At 32.7% G+C, this 23,308-nt stretch overlaps 5 protein-coding genes across 14 annotated transcripts in view; 2 read left to right on the top strand and 3 right to left on the bottom strand.

Moving 5' to 3' along the window:
- Nucleotides 1-362: 362 nt before the first annotated feature.
- On the bottom strand, nt 363-2,167 carry Lamtor1 (Late endosomal/lysosomal adaptor, MAPK and MTOR activator 1). The gene is made up of 5 exons (XM_083092998.1): nt 1,949-2,167; nt 1,593-1,669; nt 1,383-1,472; nt 970-1,168; nt 363-888 (listed from the first exon to the last, which is right to left on the bottom strand). The coding sequence occupies exons 1-5, from the start codon at nt 1,991-1,993 to the stop codon at nt 799-801; spliced, it is 501 nt and encodes a 166-aa protein (XP_082949124.1). The 5' UTR covers nt 1,994-2,167; the 3' UTR covers nt 363-798.
- A 524-nt stretch (nt 2,168-2,691) lies between these two features.
- Nucleotides 2,692-5,984, top strand: LOC145967914 (vacuolar ATPase assembly integral membrane protein VMA21 homolog). The gene is made up of 3 exons (XM_083093004.1): nt 2,692-3,077; nt 3,164-3,269; nt 3,436-5,984. The coding sequence occupies exons 1-3, from the start codon at nt 3,063-3,065 to the stop codon at nt 3,576-3,578; spliced, it is 264 nt and encodes an 87-aa protein (XP_082949130.1). The 5' UTR covers nt 2,692-3,062; the 3' UTR covers nt 3,579-5,984.
- On the bottom strand, nt 3,565-14,529 carry Hsc70cb (heat shock protein 70Cb). The gene is made up of 11 exons (XM_083092957.1): nt 14,092-14,529; nt 11,584-11,782; nt 10,703-11,059; nt 10,272-10,593; nt 9,918-10,173; nt 9,708-9,838; nt 9,197-9,462; nt 7,224-7,346; nt 6,842-7,081; nt 6,397-6,687; nt 3,565-6,311 (listed from the first exon to the last, which is right to left on the bottom strand). The coding sequence occupies exons 1-11, from the start codon at nt 14,205-14,207 to the stop codon at nt 6,123-6,125; spliced, it is 2,490 nt and encodes an 829-aa protein (XP_082949083.1). The 5' UTR covers nt 14,208-14,529; the 3' UTR covers nt 3,565-6,122.
- On the top strand, nt 14,100-23,047 carry LOC145967890 (mitochondrial disaggregase). Of its 4 annotated transcripts, XR_014437598.1 has the most exons (15): nt 14,100-14,921; nt 15,204-15,777; nt 15,873-15,925; nt 16,063-16,252; nt 16,386-16,636; nt 16,751-16,841; nt 16,920-17,127; nt 17,257-17,389; nt 17,480-17,689; nt 17,776-18,073; nt 18,202-18,442; nt 18,615-18,799; nt 22,069-22,203; nt 22,527-22,801; nt 22,884-23,047. XR_014437598.1 is itself a non-coding variant. In XM_083092960.1 (11 exons), exons 2-11 carry the CDS (start codon nt 15,435-15,437, stop codon nt 18,348-18,350), a joined length of 1,926 nt encoding a protein of 641 aa, XP_082949086.1. In that variant the 5' UTR covers nt 14,100-14,921; nt 15,204-15,434; the 3' UTR covers nt 18,351-18,520. The 4 variants fall into 4 exon arrangements, 1 of the variants encoding a protein (XP_082949086.1); XR_014437599.1 differs by lacking the exons at nt 22,069-22,203; nt 22,527-22,801; nt 22,884-23,047 and adding an exon at nt 19,260-19,285 and having other exon boundaries at nt 18,615-19,185; XR_014437597.1 differs by lacking the exons at nt 22,069-22,203; nt 22,527-22,801; nt 22,884-23,047 and having other exon boundaries at nt 18,615-21,454.
- Nucleotides 18,581-23,308, bottom strand: part of Sytbeta (Synaptotagmin beta) — a 28,670-nt gene continuing 23,942 nt past the window's right edge. For all 7 annotated transcript variants that reach the window (XM_083092961.1, XM_083092967.1, XM_083092964.1 and 4 more), the window contains 5 exons: nt 22,918-23,016; nt 22,500-22,773; nt 22,145-22,378; nt 21,764-21,931; nt 18,581-21,673 (listed from right to left, as the gene is read on the bottom strand). In XM_083092961.1, the coding sequence (XP_082949087.1) occupies nt 21,500-21,673; nt 21,764-21,931; nt 22,145-22,378; nt 22,500-22,773; nt 22,918-23,016 (949 nt within the window). In that variant the 3' untranslated portion in view covers nt 18,581-21,499. The remainder of the gene's footprint in view (nt 21,674-21,763; nt 21,932-22,144; nt 22,379-22,499; nt 22,774-22,917; nt 23,017-23,308) is intronic.

Raw genomic sequence — 23,308 nt, 5'->3', positions numbered from 1 at the left:
GGCCAATCGACGGACGCGTCTCAACCCCCACCCTCGGGGCGCGCAATTCGAAATTCGCGCGTCCATTAAGTCGGTTTGAGAATTTTGATATTGTATTATAAGAGACAAAAAGTCGATACAATGTGATTATCCTTTGTAAAATATCATAGAAGCAAAGAGAACTTTGTATTTTGTATAACGTCCGTTGGTTGAAACTTTCGAAAGATGAAAATGTACAAAGACTAATCCAAAAATCATTATACATGCTTTAAGGATAGAATCAGAATTTTACTATTTATATAGATAAATAAATTGCGTCGTGCAAGTACTTAAAATAGCCAATTGTAATCCATATAGTTGTAATTTATATAAAGCCAGTCGTGTATTCTTATAATAGGACTCGATTAAATTTATTGAACAATAACAAAATAGCATTTTTTTACGTTTGTATATGTGTATGTATACATATCGATAAAGAATATTACAATAAATTTTTTTACAATAAAAATTTCATATAGACAAAATGTGCGAAAAATTCATGCACATCTTACTTTTAAATCTTAAGAATAAAAGAGAAAAGCATGTATCTATTCGATAAATGTAAAGCCATTATTAATCAAACAATAGTAGTATGTAACATTTTTTATAATACATCTTACCTATTAAAATCAATGCTTTGTTTTAGCGACAGCTAGAATTAATCCGAGTTTAGGTCGATTTATTTGAGATAAATATATGTTCTTTCGATGCCGAATAATAATGTCAAAATTCCAATCAAATGGGATGAGATTATAAATTAGCTGGGGAAACACTTAACGATCACGACAGAAATGGAACAACCAAATCTTCCTTGTGTTCGACCTTTACGTCGCTTAATGCTGTCACAGCCTTGATGAGCATCTCTGTAATCTATATGTTCAATTCGTTGTATTAAATATGCCGTTGTAATAATAAATATAATAAAAAAAGCAGTTGAAAGTAATTCCTCACCAATTCTTGATCTTCTACAGCAAGTGGATCAGCTGCTAATATTCGTTCCGGAGCAGGTATATCTTTAAGTAGGCAAGATGCAGTTTCAGGAAGTTTAATTCTACCTGATTCTATTCTCCTTGAATATGCACGAGACCTATCCATGTATTCGTGCTGCTCTAAATTATGTGTGTCTAATGCACCCACATCTATAACATTGCTATAAGAAAAAAGATAATGATAAAATATATCACAGCTTCAAATAAAAAAAAATTCAACTTTATTTTATTCTACAAAACAAAACACATAGCAATATTAATATTAAAAAAAGAAAAAAAAAGAATTAAAAGGAAAAATTGATTAACAAAACTAAGAATAGAAATAAAAATATGATATAAGTTAAAGTCAGATGTAGTAAAATCAAATCCACTCACGCTGCGGTTTCATGTAAAATTCTATTTAATGCACTCTGTTCATCTGTCTTCTTAGGCACCGAGCTTGCGTATTGATTAACATAATCATCACTGGAAGAAAAAAAAAATAAAAAGCATGATTCAATCTTATGTAAAAGTTCAAGGTCTCTAGAACCAAATATCCAAAGTAACTGTCTATACTGGGATAAATACAACGAGAAATAAACTCACCTATGTACTCTTGGTATGTTTGTATTATTACTGACAGGATCTACTAATAGATGCGTTCTTTCGTTCGCTTCTCCACTCTGTGATAAAAAATACAGTGACAGATACTCGGAGGATGCCGGAGAAATTACGCTTTTTTATCTTTTATTTTTATACTATTATCGCATTTTTCTGCTGTTATCTTATTTATCATTATTTCAAAATACCCATACATGCATAATGTATATTACGCGTAATTACTCGTCGTCGAGTAGGCGTTATTGTGCGATAATTTAAGCGAATAGCTACGCATACAATGTCAGTGATAAGACAACTGAGAGGTATCGAAACAAACGTGACATTTTCGATCATGATTTTACCTGGGGACCGTTGTCCTCTTTACAGAAACTGTAGCAGCATCCCATATTTGAACAGAATCTCGAGCGTAATTTTCACCGATGAGCAAAGTATCGTCCAACTGTTATTGCAAACAATCGTTCATGTTTTTTTCCGGTAAACAATCGAGTGAATCAGCTGTCGAAGAATAGCCGCGCACAGGATTCTACACATGCATACAATCGTAACTCCGTATATATATATAAATAAAGGCTGATTAGAGCAAGGTTCGTATAATTATTTGCAGATGTGAAAAAGAGACGACGAAACCGGATATGTAACCCTAGTGGAAGCATAGTGAAGCATAATGGAACTGCTATACTTACCAACGGAGGTATTGTTGGCTCGATGGTATATTGAAGTAAACCTTCCTATTTTGAGTTTATTTATAAATTCACACAATGAAATTGAAATGTTTATGAATTTTTCGTTTCTAAAATACATAATTATAATTATAAAATATATATAATTAAAGTTAACGTTTTTGATCAAATAATATCAACCAATCAGCGATCTCGACAAAATGATCCAACATCTTTCTCTACTATGGCTGTGTTCCAAAATTCACTGCCAGTACTGAAAATCTATAGTGTACGTCACGTAAACTATAGATTTTCAGTACTGGCAGTGAATTTTGGAACGCAGCCTATAGAGCTCAATGATTCAGAAAGAGACAAATATATTTTCGGACATTAAAAAGAGAGAGAGAAAGAGAGAGTAAAAATCCGAGTGTAGAAAGTGCAATGACAATTCACTCTCTGAAAATTTAACCTGAAAAAACTATAACTTCGCCTATCGTTAATATACATATATATGCTATTGAAGAAACTTTAAAACGCATTAAAAGATGATGAAAAATTTATTTATTTAAAAATTTATGAATTGTAAAGATTTATGTAATGTGACAGAAGAAGAGTTGTTAAAACTGCAGGTTGCAGGTGCACGTGACCGACAAGTGATATAGAAAATAAGTCTGTAATAAATCTGTATTAAATTTTTCATTTTAGCAAATTTTACTGCTTGTGAACAAAAATATTTGACTTTTATGTCGGTTGTCAATCTTTTTAAACACGCAACTCTAATTCAATAGACACAATCATGTCAAACACAAAGGTAAGAGCTTATTATAATAATAATAGATTTCTATATATATTTATTTACATTGTATTGCTGTAAATGTATCGACTTTTTTATTCTAGGAAGTGACAGAGCTACAAGCATTCAAAACAGTTTTATATCACAGTGTGATAATACTCGCTTTACCCGTGATATCGTTCTTTACAAGCAAGATTTTCCTCTTTGATGGTACAAAGTACACATACGTAACAAGATTATAACAATCTGATCAAATAAGACGAAAACATACAATTAAAGATAATTTTTTTATTTGTCTTTCATATATGTAAAATTTTATATTTTGAAAGTTTTTCTCAATGAATTAACTAACAAAATTTCTGCAATTTATGTTTAGGTATATTGGGTCTCAACAATGTGCCAAGTAATGTGTATTCGGCTGGTGTTGCAATAATAGTATTACATATTGCCTTGGGCGCATTTATATACAAAGCATATTTTGATGATCGATCAAAAACATCAGCAGTTAAGATAGATTAATTCTTTATTATTAAGTGCACCTTGGTGACCATACACTTATGACATAATCACAATCAACACATTTGTTTTGGATAACATTAAAGTGAAATTTTGATGTGTCAGCGATATTACAGCATCTGTTAATATAGGTTTTCCTCACTCTTGTTACACCTAAATTATCAATAATTGCTATTTAATTTACCAAAATTAAAAAAAAAATATGCTAATATATATAATGTACAAACTTATATAAAAGCAAAATTTCTACAAAGAAATTTATATTCTAAAATTCTTTTGAACGTTACACAATGTTAGTAGTGTCTGTATTTCAAGTACACTGTTTGATGTTCACGCCATTGTTAAAATATCACGTGTAAATTTCCATATATGGGAACAAAAATGCAATATAATGATATGGATTTGATATTTTTTGTTGGTAAAGTATAAATTATTATACATTTATGCAATTTCGTTCTCTTTATGAAATATGATTGTGGCATAAATACATAAAATTCAACAATTTTTCAATTTTTTTATAAATTTAAATTAGAGCAAAATATGCCTATATCTTTTCCTTTGTATAGTGAGGAATTAGAGATGCATATTTATGTTACATTATATATTCAGAATTTATAAATTTATAAATATTTTGAAATGTCCAAGACATTATTGCATCTCAATATGATACAAATGCATTATAATTTATTGATATGAAATAATAAATATTGACTATGTAATTGACACAATTATTAAGACGATAATCATAATATCGCAAAAAGAAAAAAAACGTTATTAACAAATTTATTTGATTCCGTTTTTATTTAACATAATTGCAAGTAAGACAAAGAACGTATAAACTTTTTTGATATAATGTGTATATATTATACACATTATAGGACTAAAATATGAATTAACATATTACTTTCCTTGAAGAATTGAATATTCGATAAATGAAATTCATTGATTAATATTTGACAATTTTTGGATTATAATAACGAATTTTTGGATATCAGATTACCTCACCAGATATAGCTCTTAAAAATAAACATAATGATCTCTACATCAAACTTATTTTAACATATAAGAATCACAAAAATAATTTAATAATGTGTGTAGAATGTATAAAAAAAAAAAAAGTTTGTTGTATGTGGTGGAAAATTTTATCATTTGAAGAAACAACGTATTTTTTAACACTCACACATTTTTTACATCTTGCTAATACTAATTATATTACACACGCGTAATAATTTGCGACTCTTAATTGCTAAAAGCGGTATGGGAACAAAGTTAGGCGTGAGAGTGAAATATGAACTTCCGTCTGTCTTGTGTATTGTAGGAACAACTAAATTTTCGCTATAATTTCTATATGTTGTAAGATACAATGGCTTCCAATTGTAAGCACGATTTTTCATTCTATTGAATAAGCGATTATCCCTGCTAACTCTCGAACAAGTCGATTTAAAGTCTTACCTGATCATTCGACTGACATCTGGCCAAGTTTAAGCTTTGATACTAAAAGACAATATTTTGAGAACAATGCTTACAATCAGAAGTCACTATAATATTGCAATATAAATATAGTGATAAAGAAATATATTATGTCATTGTGTAGATGCCTACAAGTTATGTACAATGATATATCTAACCGAATTATCGGTTTTTGCTTAGAAAGTAATTTTTGCATTAAAAACAATGATTCGAGAAAAAATAGAGGAAGAAGAAAAATTACGGTGAATTCCTGTACATCTTTGTTGATGCTTATTCCAAATTAAAGCAGACTTTTTCAATTTCAATTAGTGAAATATTAATTTATTTCAAGTAAATATGTGTATATTATTTCAAGAAAGTATAAATTATAAATGCAATAAGAAAACTTGATAGAGTCTGCTGTCAGTTGTATGAGAAAATGTTGGAATGAATAATTGTATATTATTAAATACAAAAGATTCGACAGCGACATTACCTAGTTCACAATTTAATTTGGTCAATTAGATCTAACTAGCACGCATTCTATATGTTAAAAATGGCGCAACATATAATTTTTTATAATTTATTTTACTGGCAATAGTTCCGAGAAGTTTTCTTTTCAAATATCCACTCAAAAGCAGTTTTATTTATGCATTTAGAAGCGTATTGAAAAGTTAAACGAATTTTTTTTTAAATGTAAGAAAATTTTATTATTTTGTTTTTTTTTTAGGACGTTTATGTTTTTTCTTCTTTGTTCAGACAGCAATTATACTCTTTTCAAATAAAAGAACATTTATTGTTGCAATGCACATTTTCTTTCATAAATCCAAATTCTTTACTTTTTCAATACGCTTATGCTCAATACGGTAATATGTGTCATTAAATAGCTCAATTCATTTGATTAATAAATGTTACAGAGAGGGAGGAAGAAAAAAAAAGAGGGAGAAAAAAGACAATTATGTGTGCAATCCGAGTATGGTATGTCAGGCGCTTTTGAAACATGATAAACATGTTTTATCCAAATATGAAATATTCGCTCTATTTCAATTATAGATTAGATTTAATATATTATTAAAAACACATAAGTTGCGGTGACCGTTACTCAACATCCATTTTTTCTTCTTCTCCTTGTTGTTGATTGGGCTGATTGTGATTGTTATCTTGGGCATTTTGATTTTGATTATTTTTTTGTTCATCAGCCGATTTGTCTTTCGGCTTTTCCTCTTTTGGCGGCTCTACTTTAGGTTTAGGCTTGTTGAGAATAGGTAATACCACGCTGTCCAATGACTATAAACAAATGACGAAAAAAATTAATATATTGATATATTGCAGAAGAATGTCTATGCGATTGCAATCGACATTTGTTACGTACTAATTTCTCGGCACGGATTTGCGCCACGGTGACTGGTGGTTGTTGCGTACGAAGTATACTCGCAAGCAACATACGTTTCTCCTCCAACCACGTCCATTTCTCTTGTATAGTTTTCTCAACCGTTTTTACTTCTTCCTCCGTTAGATGAGAATATTTATCATCTTTGCCAATTGATGCTTTTATTTGATCAAAGCCTTTTTTAGCTAGTTGTAATGCTACTGCTAATTCTTCTAACGCGTGAGACCTCCCTTCAAATTCTAATCTCCTTTCTTTTATTGGTTCCCCTTGAGACTAATAAAAAGAAAATTGTTTATTTTAAAAAGATTCTGATTTATAAAAATAAAAGGATTTTTTTTTGAAACATAAGAGCAAGAGAAACTTTTTTATAAAATATGTAAATCATCATATTAGCAGTTTTCTTCCTCTTTCTGATCAAATAACATACTTTTAAGCGCGTTAATCGCTCGGAATAAATCTGTCGTTGGCAGTCTTCTCCTTCTTCATACAACCAATTTTCAGTATCATCTAATGTACGATACAAGGTTTCCTTATCCGCTTCCGTGACGAATGTAGCTAATTGGTTTTCTTCGGACAGTTTAGCACGTAAATCGTAAACGTATTCCTCTAAAGCATTACGCGCGTCAACTCGTTCTTTTTCCTGTTTATCCTCAGCAATCATTTTGCCCTGTTCACGAACAAAATGCATGAAATTACATAATGATCCGATGTCATACAGATAAGCTTTTCCGCTATAATTGAAGATAAGTTGATATTTATACAAGGTAAGTTATATAACATCCGAGCAATATACACTGAATGCTACACACCTCTTTTTCTATTGCAGCATCGAGATCTCGTGTAGATAATCCGCAAACGTTAGCTTCAATAGGCAAGTCAATTGTACGAATTGGAACTTTTTTCTTGCCTTTATCGTCGCCTTTATCATCTCCCTAAAACATAAAAAATTTATCAAAAATTTAACATATCTTTTTCTTTGTGCATTCATTTGCGTTTTTACGCACAAACCTATAATGAAAAGTTCGTTTACAAGAAAGTTTATTCAATTGTTCATTTTATAATCAATTTAAGAATTTATTCAGAGTTTAGTGCATAAAATATATACTTTTATGCGTATATATTTGATTAAAAGATTTTATCTTTATGAGTATTTTATTTAGCATTTATCAATACTTTCTTGAAACGATTTTTTTGTTTTTATCATAATTTTATAACATTTTCAAATTTATATTTAATGTAAGAATGTGTTAAATCAAGTGAACCAAATTTATATGAGAATGAAATAACTAAACTGGAATTCAGGTGATGACAAAGATGAGGCAAGGATAAGGGGGTACACTTTTAGGTGTGTGCACAGTTTTGAATTCGTATAGTATCTCGTCTCAAAAGAGATAGAATAATAGTGTAAAATAAATCTTTTTGCAATCTAATATTTCTTTTTACATGTATAATATAATGAAAATAGATAAAAATAAATAGTTATACATTTTTCTATACGAATGGAAAACTGATCAGCGTTGCCTGCCTTTACAATTTAAGAATATTCATATGGTGTGTATACTAATGCTTTTATCAGGTATCACTGTCTCTTTTCCTTCTGCGACCTAATATATAGAATAGCAGAGCAAGACAGACAGCACGGCATGACACAGCTGTTCTTGGACCCATATGCATTAGCAAAACGATTGTTAGAATTAAATAATATCATGAACTATTGCAATGTTACTTTATATTTCATGAAAGAGCACAAGCTTAATCTTTTTCTAAATTCTTATGCCACTGGATAGTTGAGTTTGCAGAAGAAATCGACACAGGGTTTGAAATTCTACGGCTAAATCAAATGTCATGCATCCTGGTAAGTAAAACTGAAGAATCATAATAGTTTATAAAGACCTAACTGGACTAAATACGATATATAAATGCTGCTAGCACTATTCATATTTCAATAAAAAGTGATGTGCACAAAAATAAATGACAAGCTTCTAAATTCTAAAATGTAACTAATTCTAAGAATAATTGAACCATAAATGAAGAAAAGGCATTGAAAGACATGTTGCTTTGCATAGGGCACAAAAGAACAAATTTCTCTCACAATTGCTTTATAAAGAGGAGAGTAAAGAATGTTGTTCAAGTTAATCGCTAGAGGAACAAAATATATAAAGATGCATTTGGTGTATCCAATTGACAAGTGTATCATTTGCGTTATATAAAGCGATTACGATTACTATGCATTCATTGTTAACATGAGGTGACTGCATCAGATTGAGTTCTATTGTCAAAGTGAGTGACAAGACGAGCGTGATAGAAAGCAAAGAATACCTATATTATTCGGCCCTAATTTATGAAGGAATGCTCACAATAACACTATCATAACAATGCCAACAATTAAGCTTAAAATTTAGTACACATATGCCTATGAACATATGCGTATGGGTCCAAGAGTAGAGATAGTATGCCCCGTACCGAGCTGAACCAAGAGAGAATCCTGGAGGAGTAGGAAGGGGCAGAACCCCTAGCACTTTTTCCACCATCATCAGCATCTGAGTTCCGTCGTGTCTTATCCATGCTCACCTAAACCACAATAAACTCACATAATCATGCACCTGAACGCTTTAATGGTGCGTAAGATTGTGCATCAGCATAGAATTTCATTCCAAATTTTGCATACTCTGTATATTGTGATGTAATATTTTTTAATGAGTCGAATGATATTATGGAATGCTATCATTAGCCCTTTATCGCTATGTTTAATTTTAAAAAATATTATAATAAAATTACAAACCTCCGGAGCTGGGGGTTCATTGGCTTGCGCTTCTTGATCAGATTTATCTTTTTTATCCGCCGAATGTGAATCAACATCCATGTTATTCCGTTGTTGTTGCTGTTGTGCCTCTTCTTCTTCTTTCTCTTGTTGAGTCGGTTCACGTTTCTCGATAAGTGATGCCGACGCGATAGTCAAAATGCCATTTAGATTCACTCTTACCTTCACCTTAACTTTCGCCGATTCTCCTTCTGGCGTGGCTTTTACATTTTTTATTGTGAATGTCCCTACAAATGAGACGAGTATAAATTAAACATATATGATATTATTTAAAATATATGTCAACATTTTTTTCATTATTTTTTTTAATTTTTATAGATAAAACAAAATTATTTCAGAATAAATAAAAATAATTTTAGAATAAAATAAATATTTAATTTTAATTTAATTTAAAAATAAAAATTTAATTTTATTATAATTATTTCAGAATAAAATAAATAAAAATAATTTTATAAGAAAAATATTTGCATACCAATGTATGATTGAGGATAGCATGGAGGTGGTGTACTGTAACTAGCAGAAAGCGTAAATGGATTCGAACGGTAGAACGTCAACATCTTTGAGAATGGTACAGGATGATTATGCCCAAACACTTCCATTTCGCTGAAATATTAAGCAAAGTTGGAAGAACAGTCGATTTTCATTAATGATAACATAGGATAATAGAAATTGCGATACATACCCTTCTTCGCCTTGAGTAGCATCCCATGTTAATTTCAAAGGATACGGTTGTATATCTGTAACCGAAAATTCACGAACGCGCACGGCAGGACTGAGCATAGCGCATTGCAATGCGCAACCACGAGCGACAGCTTCATCCTGATTCAGAGTCGTCGATATTGGTCGACCAAAGACTTCTTCTACTAAACGTTTGATAGCAGGAATTCGACTCGATCCTCCCGCTATCTCAACCGAATGAATTTCTTCTAGCTTCAATTCTATAATAAGCATTTTCTCATTAATACACAAGATCAATGTGACTAAATATCACGCATTTAAAATAAATTTACTACACACTTTTTACGCCAAAACTTACTCGAATCTGATAGGCATTGCTTCAGAGTTTTCTCAGCGCGTTCAAATAAATGAGCGCACAGCGCTTCCATTTCATTACGATTCATTTGGGCATGTACGTCCTTCTCTTCCATAAAGCATTCGATATTCAGGGGAAGGTTAGTCGAATTAGCCGACATTTGTTTCTTCAGTTTCTCGGCTTCTGCCAATAATCTTAAGTACGCTCGCGGATTAGTGTGCGCGTCAATGTTGTATCGCGTTTTAAATTCCTTAGAAAAGTGTTCTGCCAGAATTATGTCGATATTTCTTCCACCCAATTGAGAATCAGCACTACTTGCCAACATCTTTAACGAAGGAAAAAAAAAAAACAAAAAAAAAATTATAATCGAGTTTTTTAGGATGTTAACACAGAGTAATGATTTTTTGTAATAGAAAATTATGTAATATACTGACCTTAAGTTTGCCTTTGTGAAAGGCACAAACGCTCACTTGCAAGCTAGCATTGCCGCAATCTACAAAAACGATATTTCTGGGAGGCCCATCTGTTGCTGGCAAATCTTGCTTATAAATACCATAACAAAGAGCAGTAGCAGTAGTCTCGTTAAATAATCTTAGAACATTAAGTCCTGCAATCCTAGCAGCATCAAGTAGAGCTTGACGTTCAGCTTGAGTAAAATATGAAGGAACTGATATGACACAATCATTAACAGCAGTTTGTAGAGCTGTCTCAGAAATATCTTTCAACTTTGTAAAAAGCATAGCAGTAATTTGTTGTGGTGAAAAAACGTGCTCTTCTTCCAAGTAGTGTACCTGAAAAAAATGAAGATATTAAAATAATTTTTAATGAAATATAAAAATTGATATATACTTAAATTTAATATGCTCTTTGATAATGCATATTTAATTTAATTGCTAGTAATATAAATGAGTGATATTAATGTATATGAATCATCCTAAAAAGATATAAATAAGATATGAGTCTTTCCAGAAATGATAGTCTTGGCAAACTGCCTAGATTACTCTTGTATCTTGATCATTGAATTATATGAAAGAAATTATAATTATGAAAATTATTAACTAAAAAATTATAATTATAAAAAAATTAAAAAATAAATTATAAAAAAATTAATTAAACACATTTCTGTTGTAAGAATTTTTTTTTTCCATATGAATGCAATTTATACATAAAAGAATAAATGAAAACTATATAATAAATAATTTCACTCTTTCATATTTTTCATTAAAATTTAAAAACATATGTAATCTTTATAAACAGTATCAAACTAATAGGAACTCATGAGATTATTTTCTTTAATGTTCAACATGATATTTACATGTATGCCAATGCTTCCATCAGCCTGTGGAGTTATTTTGTAGGGAAGGAGCCGTAGTTCAGATTGAACTTGGGGGTCATTGTATTTTCTACCCAACAGTCTTTTGAAACCATGGATGGTATTCTTCACATTGGTTACCATTTGACTCTTGGCTGCTACTCCAAGTATTCGATTTTTTCCACTGAATGCCACGCATGATCTAAGAATCGCAACATTATTTTTTACTTTAATGACATTTAGTCATGTAATTATGTATATATATTATTCAACTTATGTAAAGATAGAGCCGGGGCAGGCCTCCAGCAACTATTGTATTTCTCGGATTTATTTCACATTATATAATGTAATTATTTCAGAGTTATACAGGTTATATGTATATACATATATATACATACATATAAACATATATATACCTGTATATGCGTATGTGTGTACATGTATGCATGTTTTTTGTAAAATTTCCTTGGCCTAGTTAATGTTTGAGTAGATAAATATATGGCAATTACTTATCTAATTTATAATACAAGTTAGTATAAGTCTCTAGTCATTTATATATATATATATATATATATATATATATATATATATATACAGGGTGTCCCATTTTAAAAGTTCCACCCTCATAACTTTTCAGGATCAACGTTTGAAGGAAAACGACTCAGATAAAAGTTGTAGGGAATAAAGGGGGCTATCTAATAGTGACCTTGGAAAAATATTCATTTCGAAAAATATTCATTTTTCGATTATCTTACCTTAATACTTTTATGTACAAAATAATGAGAGAAATCAATTGGTGTAAAGAAAACATACAGTTGTTTTTAAGAAAAAATATGGAATTGTTTATTGCAAATTACATATTGTTTCTTAAAAACAACTATGTTTTTTCTTTACACCAATTGATTCCTTTCATTATTTTGTACATAAAAGTATTAAGGTAAGATAATCGAAAAATGAATATTTTACTAGATATTTTATGGTTTATATAAATTTAAGAAATTATTTCAAGCCTCATAACTCGAAAAGTACTGAATGAAGAAATACTTTATTATAGTGTTTTGGAAAGCTCTCGAGATAAGCTACAAGAATAAGTAATAAAAAATAGGGGTTCCCATTTAAAAAACGGAAATTGACCTTCAAATGACCTTGAAAATGACCTTTAATGTCGAATCCAAGGTCACTATTAGATAGCCTCCTTTGTTCCCTACAATTTTTATCCGAGTCGTTTTCCTTCAAACGTTGATCCTGAAAAGTTATGAGGGTGGAACTTTTAAAATGGGACACCCTGTATGTATATATATATATATATATATATATATATATATATATATATATATATAAAATTGAAGGATATATGTACACACAATAGAAACATTGAAAAGATTAATACTGTCAATGCTTTGCTTTCGCCTATCTTATTCACATTATCGATACAATCCTCTTGTATAAATTAAAAAATATTTCAAATTATATTGCAATATACTGCGATATATACATGAAACGTAACATGCATTATAATATACATATATATACAATGTAATTGTACATTGCGATACACAAGAAGCAGATATAAATATAAAAGAAAGTAAGGCGACATATTCGCGAGTGATTAAACATTTCAGAATTTAAAAAAATTATTTTTTACGATACATATATTCTCTCTTCCTCTCTTTCTCTCTGTGTAATGCAATTAATCCTTAATGAAGCAATTATTGGCTGTCAGCGGCTGACTAAGGATAAATATAAGCGCACTGACAACTCCCAAAGAAACGCAAAGAAACGCGCGCACGAGGGAAGCAAGACTTTTTCGGATGCTCTGAAACACGTGAACACGCACGCACACACGTGTGTAACAGCATATAGTATACTCTCGTAATGAGATGCCTGTAAATGGTAATGCGATCGACGATTCTAGAGGACGATAATCCGCGTGCGCGTTATCTGCATAAAAATATATAGACTATTACATTATTCTGTTATTTTCCACTAGAACATTTCTCGGAATCTCTCATGACGGGGAGTTACAGGAGACGAGCGTGATTTCGAGGTTCGAATTCCGGCGCACGTGAGATCGAGATCACATTGAGTGCCTCTACATGCACATGGATTCGAAACTCGATACCGGTACGTGTTTTTTTTGCAGCGTGGAAAATGTGATTCCCGACATTACAAAGATTTTCTCACATCCGGTATGTGTGAGCGCGTAAAACCGCAAATCAGAGTCGAAACGGAACAATGTAAATGACACATGATATGTATAGGAGCAGAGGCAAAATTCTTTTTCTAAATTGCACGTCGAGAGAGAGAGAGAGAGGGAAAGAGAGAAAAAAAAGGAGAAGAGAAAAATCCTCGTGAAATCTTCTCGTTTCTCAAATCGACGTAGAAAAATCGCAGCAGTCAAGGTCGCAACGATGAGACCGGCAGGGCAATACCGGTATCCTTGGCAAGAGCGTGACTGGTGCGACTATGGGCGTCGGGAGGAGGAGGAGGGTAATCGCGCGACTGACTCACGGTGTGCTCCGAAGACTGTAGTCGTTGGCTATAGTCTCGATGCCACCGGCGCGTGCCACAGCCACATAACAGCTCTCGTTGCCGAAGTCGATCCCGATCACGGACATCGCAGCCATGGCTGTTGGGAAGCCTCGGAGAGATCGACACACTTGCTCCGCGACACTCTAGAGGGAGAGAGAGAGAGAAACTCCCGGTAGCTTGGTGGCTCCAAGTCGAGGAAGATCGTCTCTCGGGATTCGCACGGACGCCGAGTCGCAATTGGTGGACGTCTCGCGCGACGACACAACGAGAAGCGAGGCCCCGATGTGTGTATGCACGACTCACGATACACGCTCTCTCACGCGCGCTCGATGCCCGATGCTCGATGCGTAGGAAGTGCTCTTGGCCGCACGAGTACCGACCCGTGCCGAGTCCGCTTCAAAACTGGCCAATCATGACGGCGCGCGGCGGCGCGTCGATTGGTGCGCCGCGCCGTCTGGAATATTCTGGAAACCCGCGGAGATTGGCCGGTTCCGCGAGATCGCCGGGCATGACGTTTCTCGAAGAAATCGACCCCGTGGGCCGCGGGCGGACCTCGCACCTCTCGCCGTGAGTAATTTACGACGAGACCGGCATAAGAGATAAGCTTTGACAAATTACGAAACTATTTCCACTCGTGACGCGATCCGCGTGCGATTATTTGAATTTAAACGCGGGGCAGCGATAGTTCGCAATCTTCGATGTCGCGCAAGATGGCGGCCATCGACGAAACATCGAGAGGAATTTTGCGGAATCGTCTTTTCAAATCGTTGCGCGTCGAACTTTGTAGACGAATTTTCAGTTTTCCACAGGTAAATATACCTTATTAATGTATATTTTATAAACACTAGAATAAGGAAAATATCAACTTTATTTTAATTGTCAAATGATATAATTTATTATAATAGAAAGAGCGAAAGAGAGAGATATCTTGTGTACTCTTATATTTATTATTAAAAAAATATATACAAAAGTTTGTTTTTTAATATATTAATAATATGTTGAAAAACAGCCTATTATTTGTAAACAAATGGAAGCTGGATTATTTGCTATTGTCATCGATTTTCTGATGAAATATCCGTCTGTACTTTCAGAAGACTGCCGGAATCATTACTTGTCGCTATAGAGATGATTCGTGATACACTGTAAAAATTATCGATTGATTCCGTATTGTGTTGATCGTGTAAACATAATAAACGACGCGAAATAAAGCGTTGTTATAGCAACTATCTCTAATAATCTAACATCGATTGGCGTCGACGCTCGACAAGGTGATGTTTTCAAATTAGTTGATGACAAACCCAGCGAAGAATTGATAGATCGAAATGTCACGACCATACGTATTGAAATTATTCTCCGCGATGATAAACGCCAGAACGCCGATGAGCGTTTTCAGCCAATTTCACCTTAAATACAGTCATTTATTGAACAATGCCATGTGTCGGAGAGGTTATACTCGGTATACCTCGCAACTGCCACCGCGGATTTGTTATCCGCTGTACAGATTGGTGGACAAAGTATTTGATTATCCCGCAAAACTTTCAACGACAGCGAAAGAAGAATACAAAAAATATGATAACAAGTATAGAAGAAATTACAAGCACCTTGGGATGCTTTTAAGCGGTCTTGGATTTATAGTAGCTCTTTGCGATGCTCCAAATTTAGCAGGTAGATATCTTGTTATACATATTATTATGTATGTGTAAAAAGTGTATGTAACATTAATATGAATAAAGAGTATAATCATATATGATTTTTTGCAGAAAAGAGATTCTTTCGAGCTGTTCAGTATGGTAATATTTCTGAATTAAGAAAGGTAAGTTTTCTGATAAAAATTAGATTAGGAGATAATATTTAAAGTTACTGCATACTTTGAATAGAGTGATTCATAATTTTCTCTTTATTTCTTAGATATTTTATTATATGAGATACCAATAATACTGTATGTTTCAGGCTATAGCAGATGGTATTGACATAAATGTCAGACATTCCTTAGGTTGGACAGCATTGCATACTGCTGCTGTAAATCAAAAAGTAGAAGTCATCAAAATTCTGTTGCATAATGGTGCTGACATAAATGCAGGAGATAATTTTGTTAATGTATATAGGACTGCCATGGAGAAGGGCTTACATTCTTTAGATGGTATTTATATTCTATATTTATAATATTTCATACATTTCATTCTTGTATAAATGTTATAAATTCAAGAATCCATACATCTTTTGTACAATATATGTACTTATATTAATAAATGATTTTATTTTGGATATTTCAGTCCTTATGAAGAGAGAAGAAGAATTTTCTGATCGACTCAATAATCGTGCTACGTTTCAAGGTTTTACAGCATTGCATTATGCTGTATTGGCTGATTCAAAAATTTGTGTGAAAGCATTATTAGATGGAGGAGCAAACCCAACTGTAGAAAATGAAGCCGGACATCGACCGGTTGATTATGCTAAAGAAGGAGAAATTAAAGAAATGCTCATCAAACATGCTATTAAATATGATGAAATAGTAAAAGAAAAGGTATGTATCATAAAATTATAGTTCTTTAGTTATACTTTAGACTTTTGTGTGTAAAATTACATGAAAATAAATAATTTGCAATTTTATATATTTACATGGGAATGTCCGACTTAGGAAGCAGAGGAACGTCGTCGATTTCCATTGGAACAACGTTTAAAACAACATATTGTTGGACAAGAAGGACCAATTTCTATTGTCGCATCTAGTAAGATTACTCGATCATTTTTATTATAAAATTAACAAAACATTTATCACAAATTATTATATTATTTAATATTATTAGCTATTAGGAGGAAAGAAAATGGCTGGATAGATGAAGAGCATCCATTGGTATTTCTTTTCTTGGGTTCGTCAGGTATTGGCAAGACAGAGTTAGCTAAACAATTAGCTGCTTATATTCACAAGGATAAACGAGACAGTTTTATTCGATTGGATATGTCTGAATATCAACAAAAACATGAGGTTGCAAAATTAATTGGTGCTCCACCAGGGTATAATTTATATTATTATTATTTTCATTATAATACCTTAGTTTCAGTTTAATCATTTTCCCAGCATATATATAAGTTTGCATATTATATTTAAGTTTAATATTGTAATTACTAAATTTATTATTATAGATATGTAGGACATGATGATGGTGGACAACTGACAAAACTTTTAAAAAAATATCCTTCTGCTGTTGTACTATTTGATGAGGTTGACAAAGCCCATCCTGACGTTTTGACTATTTTGCTACAGCTCTTTGATGAAGTATTTATTTACTATAATAACTTTAAATAATATTTGTCTATTCTTATATGGTGTTTTTATAAATAAAGTATTTATTTTTTTACTTTTAAGGGGAGATTGACCGATGGTAAAGGAAAAACAATTGAGTGCAAGAATGCTATTTTTGTAATGACATCAAATTTAGGAAGTGAAGAAATTGCAGAGCATGCAATGCAACTCAGAGCGGAAGCTGAAAGGTTATTAAATCATAGATTAACCAATTCTGATGAAGATCAAGAACCAGAACGTATCGAAATATCTCGTAACTTTAAAGATCAAGTGGTATGTATAATAGAAATAAAAGCAAAAAATCATTTAATTGAAGTATAGATTATAAAGTTGCATAATAAAATCGCCTCGTACGATAGGTACGTCCGATACTGAAAGCTCATTTTCGGAGAGATGAGTTTCTGGGAAGAATAAACGAAATAGTATACTTTTTACCATTTTCCCGAGCAGAATTAATGAAATTAGTCACCCGGGAATTAGAAACGTGGGCCACACGTGCAAAAGAAAGACACATGATCGAATTAAAGTGGGACAGAGAGATCTTATCGGTATTAGCAGATGGATATGATGTCCATTATGGGGCTCGTTCCATTAAATACGAAGTGGAAAGGCGTGTTGTCAATCAATTAGCAGCAGCTCACGAACGCGGACAACTTGGTACTTATTTTCTTTATATATATATATATATATATATATATATATATATATATATATATATATATATATATATATGTATAGCGTAGTTTAAATATTATAAAATTTTCCTGTTATGTTTCTTTTTACAGGCAAAGGATGCTGCGTCTTGTTAAAAGCAAAGTGGCATGAAAGCGGCGCAAGCATAACTCTTTCTGTTCAGCAAAAGGGTTCAAAAAATTTTGTCGATATCATAGAAACAGATAAATTGACAGCAAACAATTCAAAATTTTTATTATAATTAATGCCACATAGAAAGAAAGAGAATGCAGTTTTATTTTTCAATAACTTGTACACAATAATGCTGAAGATGTATAGAAGTTGGTCACAATGGTACAGTATACAAAACATGTACATATTTTGATTTATAATACAAATGTATAAAACATAATAAAATGTATGGAAAAAAGATTGGGAAACATGGAATATTTTATAAATTGCAAATGGGAAATGCGTGAGAAGTGTCGGATATCGAGTTTCTGATGTAAATAACTCTTTATTTTAGATGCAATTATGATTGGATCGAGAATACATTACAAGAAAATATTAATTACACATCACATTTAGAATACATTACTTGCTCTTCGCGGTGTGTACGTGTACGGAGACGAGAGACCTATTTTTAAAAATTCCTCAAAACCCGTCGCAGCAAGAACATCCTTTTTGCCTTACTTTAAAATCACGACACAAGTAAGATAAAACGATCCTTCTTATCCTTATTATTGGCAGGACAAACGTCACCTTTTTCATTTTTTTAATCTCTTGTTAATTAAGATATTAAGTGAGGCTCTTCTTGGTATACCGTATAATGCAAGGCAAATTCAGGTCCATCAATAGATACGTCTATTGATTGAAGAACCACGAACGAGTTTTCTCTTTTCATTCACATAAAAAATATAACAACTCGCGCTGGTTCTGTAAAACAACCGATGTGTCGCGACATCAGTTTTTCATCGGTGAACAGTTGAATTTTCAGCGTATACGTCAAATAAGTCGGGTTAATTTTTTCATTCGGTATAAATATAATTTGACATAAGCTTTGAAAAATTGAGCTCCTTATTTAACGAGAACATTGTGTAAGTATACTTTATAAAGAACTCTTCGTCGACGTGATGTAGAATATAGAATACATATCGAAAGTACATTTCAGCAGACACCCAAGATGATTGTACGACGGTAAACATATATATGTATATATGTATGTATATAAGAACATTTTTGTCGAGAATGTATATTAATATTAATATAGTGCGACTGGAAAAACGGAAATCAATAATAAATGATGATAAAATATGCGAGCAATTTTTTGGATACAATCTGATAATTTTTTTTTAAATTAATTTCGACGTTTCAATTTTATCGTGCCATATTTTTCTTTTACTATCTAATTTCAGTTTCGTACTCGTAAAGCACTGTATCTTTTCTTCATACTTTAAATAATACAAACATAATGCTTTGCGTTTCTAAATTATCTTTATAGGCAAATTAGCACCATATGCTATGATTGATTCTCGTTATAGAAATTCATGCTTTTTTATTTCCCATCGCAAGTTTGTCTCTAACTTTGTCAAAGCAAATTTTTTTTATTATCGATATCCATTTTTACAGCCGCATAAGATGCCTCTCTAACTCTACTATAGTTTTCTTTTATAATTTATATAGAATATTAGAAATACTGTTTAAATATATATGTATAAGTTTTAAGCGTACGATTCGGACTACGCTTCCATGTAGCGAAGCGTTTCTTCTAGATCTTCAAAGATTTTTCTCTCTTTACATTTATATATAATTTTTTTTTTCATATATATAATTATACTTATTTAATATGTATAATATTTTACTTTATATATACTTAACGCTCTCATTAACATTTAATTCTTTCTTTCCAATAATTGGGTCACGACAATGCAACTTTAGCTGACAAACCATAGACACTTAGACGTGACGATGTATACGATCGTACACACATACGATTAAATCCTTTAACAACCGGCAGGCTTACTTTCGATATTTAAACATAGGAGAAATAGAATCGACAATGAAACCTATAAATTATTGATATGGTGAATTTTGGTCGAATATAGAGTTTCTTATTTGTAATTCTCTTATTATTCGTTTAAAGATCAGACTTAACTTTCTGTTATAATATATATATATATATGGTAGAAGAAATAAATTTATATATATAAATTTTTTTTATCGGAGGATAGTTGAAAGTGTAATAAATAAATTTCATTGCCAATTATCTTAATCTTGCTCGACGTTAAAACGAGCGAGAGACATATCGCGCTAGATTTCTCTTTACATGCATCATGTTCCGCTTTATTTAGCACATGAATTATACACATTCGACAATACACAGCGACGACGACAATCAATTTTCGCGATTAGCATGTTCGTTCACAAAGATATTATTAGGTCTTTTCAATTAGCCTGCAAGCTATATAGGCATGGCGCACTTTGAATGCTCTTCCAGGCCACATATGTCACCGATAATGACAGATTTAGGATCATTTCGATATTTGTATATATTTCGTGATCCTTTTTTCTCTCTCTCTCTCTCTCTTTCTCTTTCTCGCAAAGAAGCATAATTATATAAGAGAAATATATGTATATGTACGGAAACCTGAGAGAAAATAGCTCTTTCACCGAGGGTGGAACGGATTTTCGATTAGCGTACTCGGAGAAATTGAGAAGAATTGTCTCTTCGAGACAATCTTTTAATCTTAAAATATTAGTTTGTACGTTTAATTATTGATCTGTTAAGCGAAACGCGCGAGATCGGTCTCCGCTTTTGCTTCACAGCTTGGATCACGTTTCTCTTCGTTATAGCTTCGCTTCAGAGAGGAGTCCGCGTAGATATCTCAGCGCGATATTATTTTAAAAGTACATGTCTAAATCTCGTTGAGGCATCTCCAAAAAATTAAGAAATATACAATAGGATCTCGCTCATGTAGCGTCAAATATCGTGCAACGAACGGAAATGTGCATGTGCCTGGATCAGTTTGTGCACGGATATACGAAGATAATATTTATGATTATTTTTCTTTTTTATTTTTTTTCCTTCTTTTTTTTGCGCATCGACATTCTAGACGATATATCGCAAATCTTTAACGGCCACTAATATACTTATAAAAGTGCAGAAGAATACGGAAAACGGTTTCTTGATAGAGATCATTGTCTTTTTTCTTTCTTTTTTTTTCTCGAAAGGAATAGGAAATACACAGTGTTTCTTGCCATTTCACATGCAATATCGCTACGTATTTCGTGGTAGGTGTATTATTCGTGGTGTACTATTATTCGATTATCCGTCGTTAGACAATAGATTGTATTTACCTCGAGAAAGCGAGGACGCGCGAATTATGTTGAGGGCGATTAAATGGCTCTCGATTAATGTAACGTATGCCACTCGGCGATCTGCTTCCTCGGAGACTGCGTCATCTGAAGCCAGTGCTCTCGTCCCTGGCTATTACCGCTGTCCGTACCTGTAGTCGGACCGATGATGCAGGATCCGACGATGGCGTTTCCGCTCATCAACTCGCTGCTCGAATCCAGCACGCATATCTTACGCGCAGGCGTGATTAATTAATAATTTTTCCTTTGTTCAATCTATATCATTTGTGTAATTTTTAGTCCTTAAAAAAAATTAGATACCTCTATAGCTGACGATGCTAGTGACGAAGCGGATATGTTAAATGACATCGCTTCGTTCCAAACGGGATTCATCGTCGCTCTCCTAACAGCTGTTTTCTTCTTCTTCCTCACTCGCCTTTCGCCGCAAAGCAGGCTGACTTTTGCGAACGGATCCAACGTCTCTTTATCCTGTGCCATGTTAATTAAAATATATATTATTCAGGCGCACACACTTAAAGGAATATATTTATAGAAGTTTTATTTATTTAAGAAATTTTCTATTTAGTCGGAAATAAATAAAACAAAGATTATTTTTAATTTTCCAGGCAAGGAGCGACATAAGACAATTGAAAGAAGAGAAGAAAGCTCTTGTTATCGATTGATATAAGGACCACGTCCTACCTGCTGGGGAAATAGATTTCTCGCTTTCATCATGAGCACTGTGAGCCTCTCAGCGCTCGGTAAGTAAGACAATGAAACCAAGACCTCTTGAATCTCTTCCGGCGGTTTGCGTTCTCTCGCTATTTCACCAAAAACTTCCACCGAAGAAGTAGAGGAAACGAGTTCGAGGCTGTCCATCGCCACTCTTAGCGAACCCACCACGTCGTTTCTCGAGAAGCGATCGTAATCGAATACCTAATAACATCACGTCATGTATATTATCAAGCAAATTATCATATTATTTTAACGATTGTACAATCGAATTGGGAACGCGCGTTCACAATTCGATAATCTGCGTTCTACGCAATGTAATTGCCTGCAAAACTAGAATCTTCTCCTGCAGCTCCTCGTAGCTAACAGGAAACTTGAAGTGCTGATCGAAAAATGGATTCGGATCGTTTCGGTGGATCTGCGTCTGCCTTTTCCTACTGTCCACTTCCGGGCTGAGGCTCAATTTCACATAGGGATCGTTGAAGCCGCCCTGATCACTACCGGCGAGATCGTGCGCCTCGATCAAGTGCACGTCCAAGTCCGATTTATCAAAGTCGTATCTCAAGCGCAAATGAAGTCTGCCCAATTGTTTCCCCGTCCTGCGATTATCGCGGTTTACACACACATGTACATGTTTATTTCTAGCAATAACCGAGTATTTTTTTCGAGCAGCGCGAGAGAAAGTAACTTAAGATATGCTTTTTATCAGAATGAAGTTTTATGAGTAAAGTTTTATTATGTACCTGCGAGCGCTGAGAAAGACAGGACCGTCTCGTCTTTGATAGAGATCCGGCTGTAAAGAACCGAGCGGAGAAGCAGGCGGAATGGGGCCACTGTCGCTACTGTAGAAAAATAAGAAATAAGAGAAATATAATTTGTAAAGAGATAAGAAAGATTGAATGAAAGCTAAAATACTTGAAAAAAATAATTCGAGAAGATTTTATGCGACTTCTTGCTAATTAATATCTTATTATCAATCGTGATAAACAAAAGTTTTGCTAATATTATAAAAAATGTACTTTCAAATAATTAGTAAATAGATTAAATTAAAAGAGAATCTTATTTACGAGAAATTTATGATTTATTTGATAAAAATGATACATAATTAATGTGTAAATATTTGTTTCTCTGTTA

Source organism: Camponotus vicinus, unplaced genomic scaffold, assembly GCF_025532165.1.
Source record: "Camponotus vicinus isolate PSW18456_S1 unplaced genomic scaffold, iyCamVici1.0 SCAF_3, whole genome shotgun sequence".
In the NCBI taxonomy this organism is placed as follows: Eukaryota; Metazoa; Arthropoda; class Insecta; order Hymenoptera; family Formicidae; genus Camponotus; species Camponotus vicinus.
Note: the sequence above shows the minus strand (reverse complement) of the source record. Positions and strands in the feature narration are given on the sequence as shown.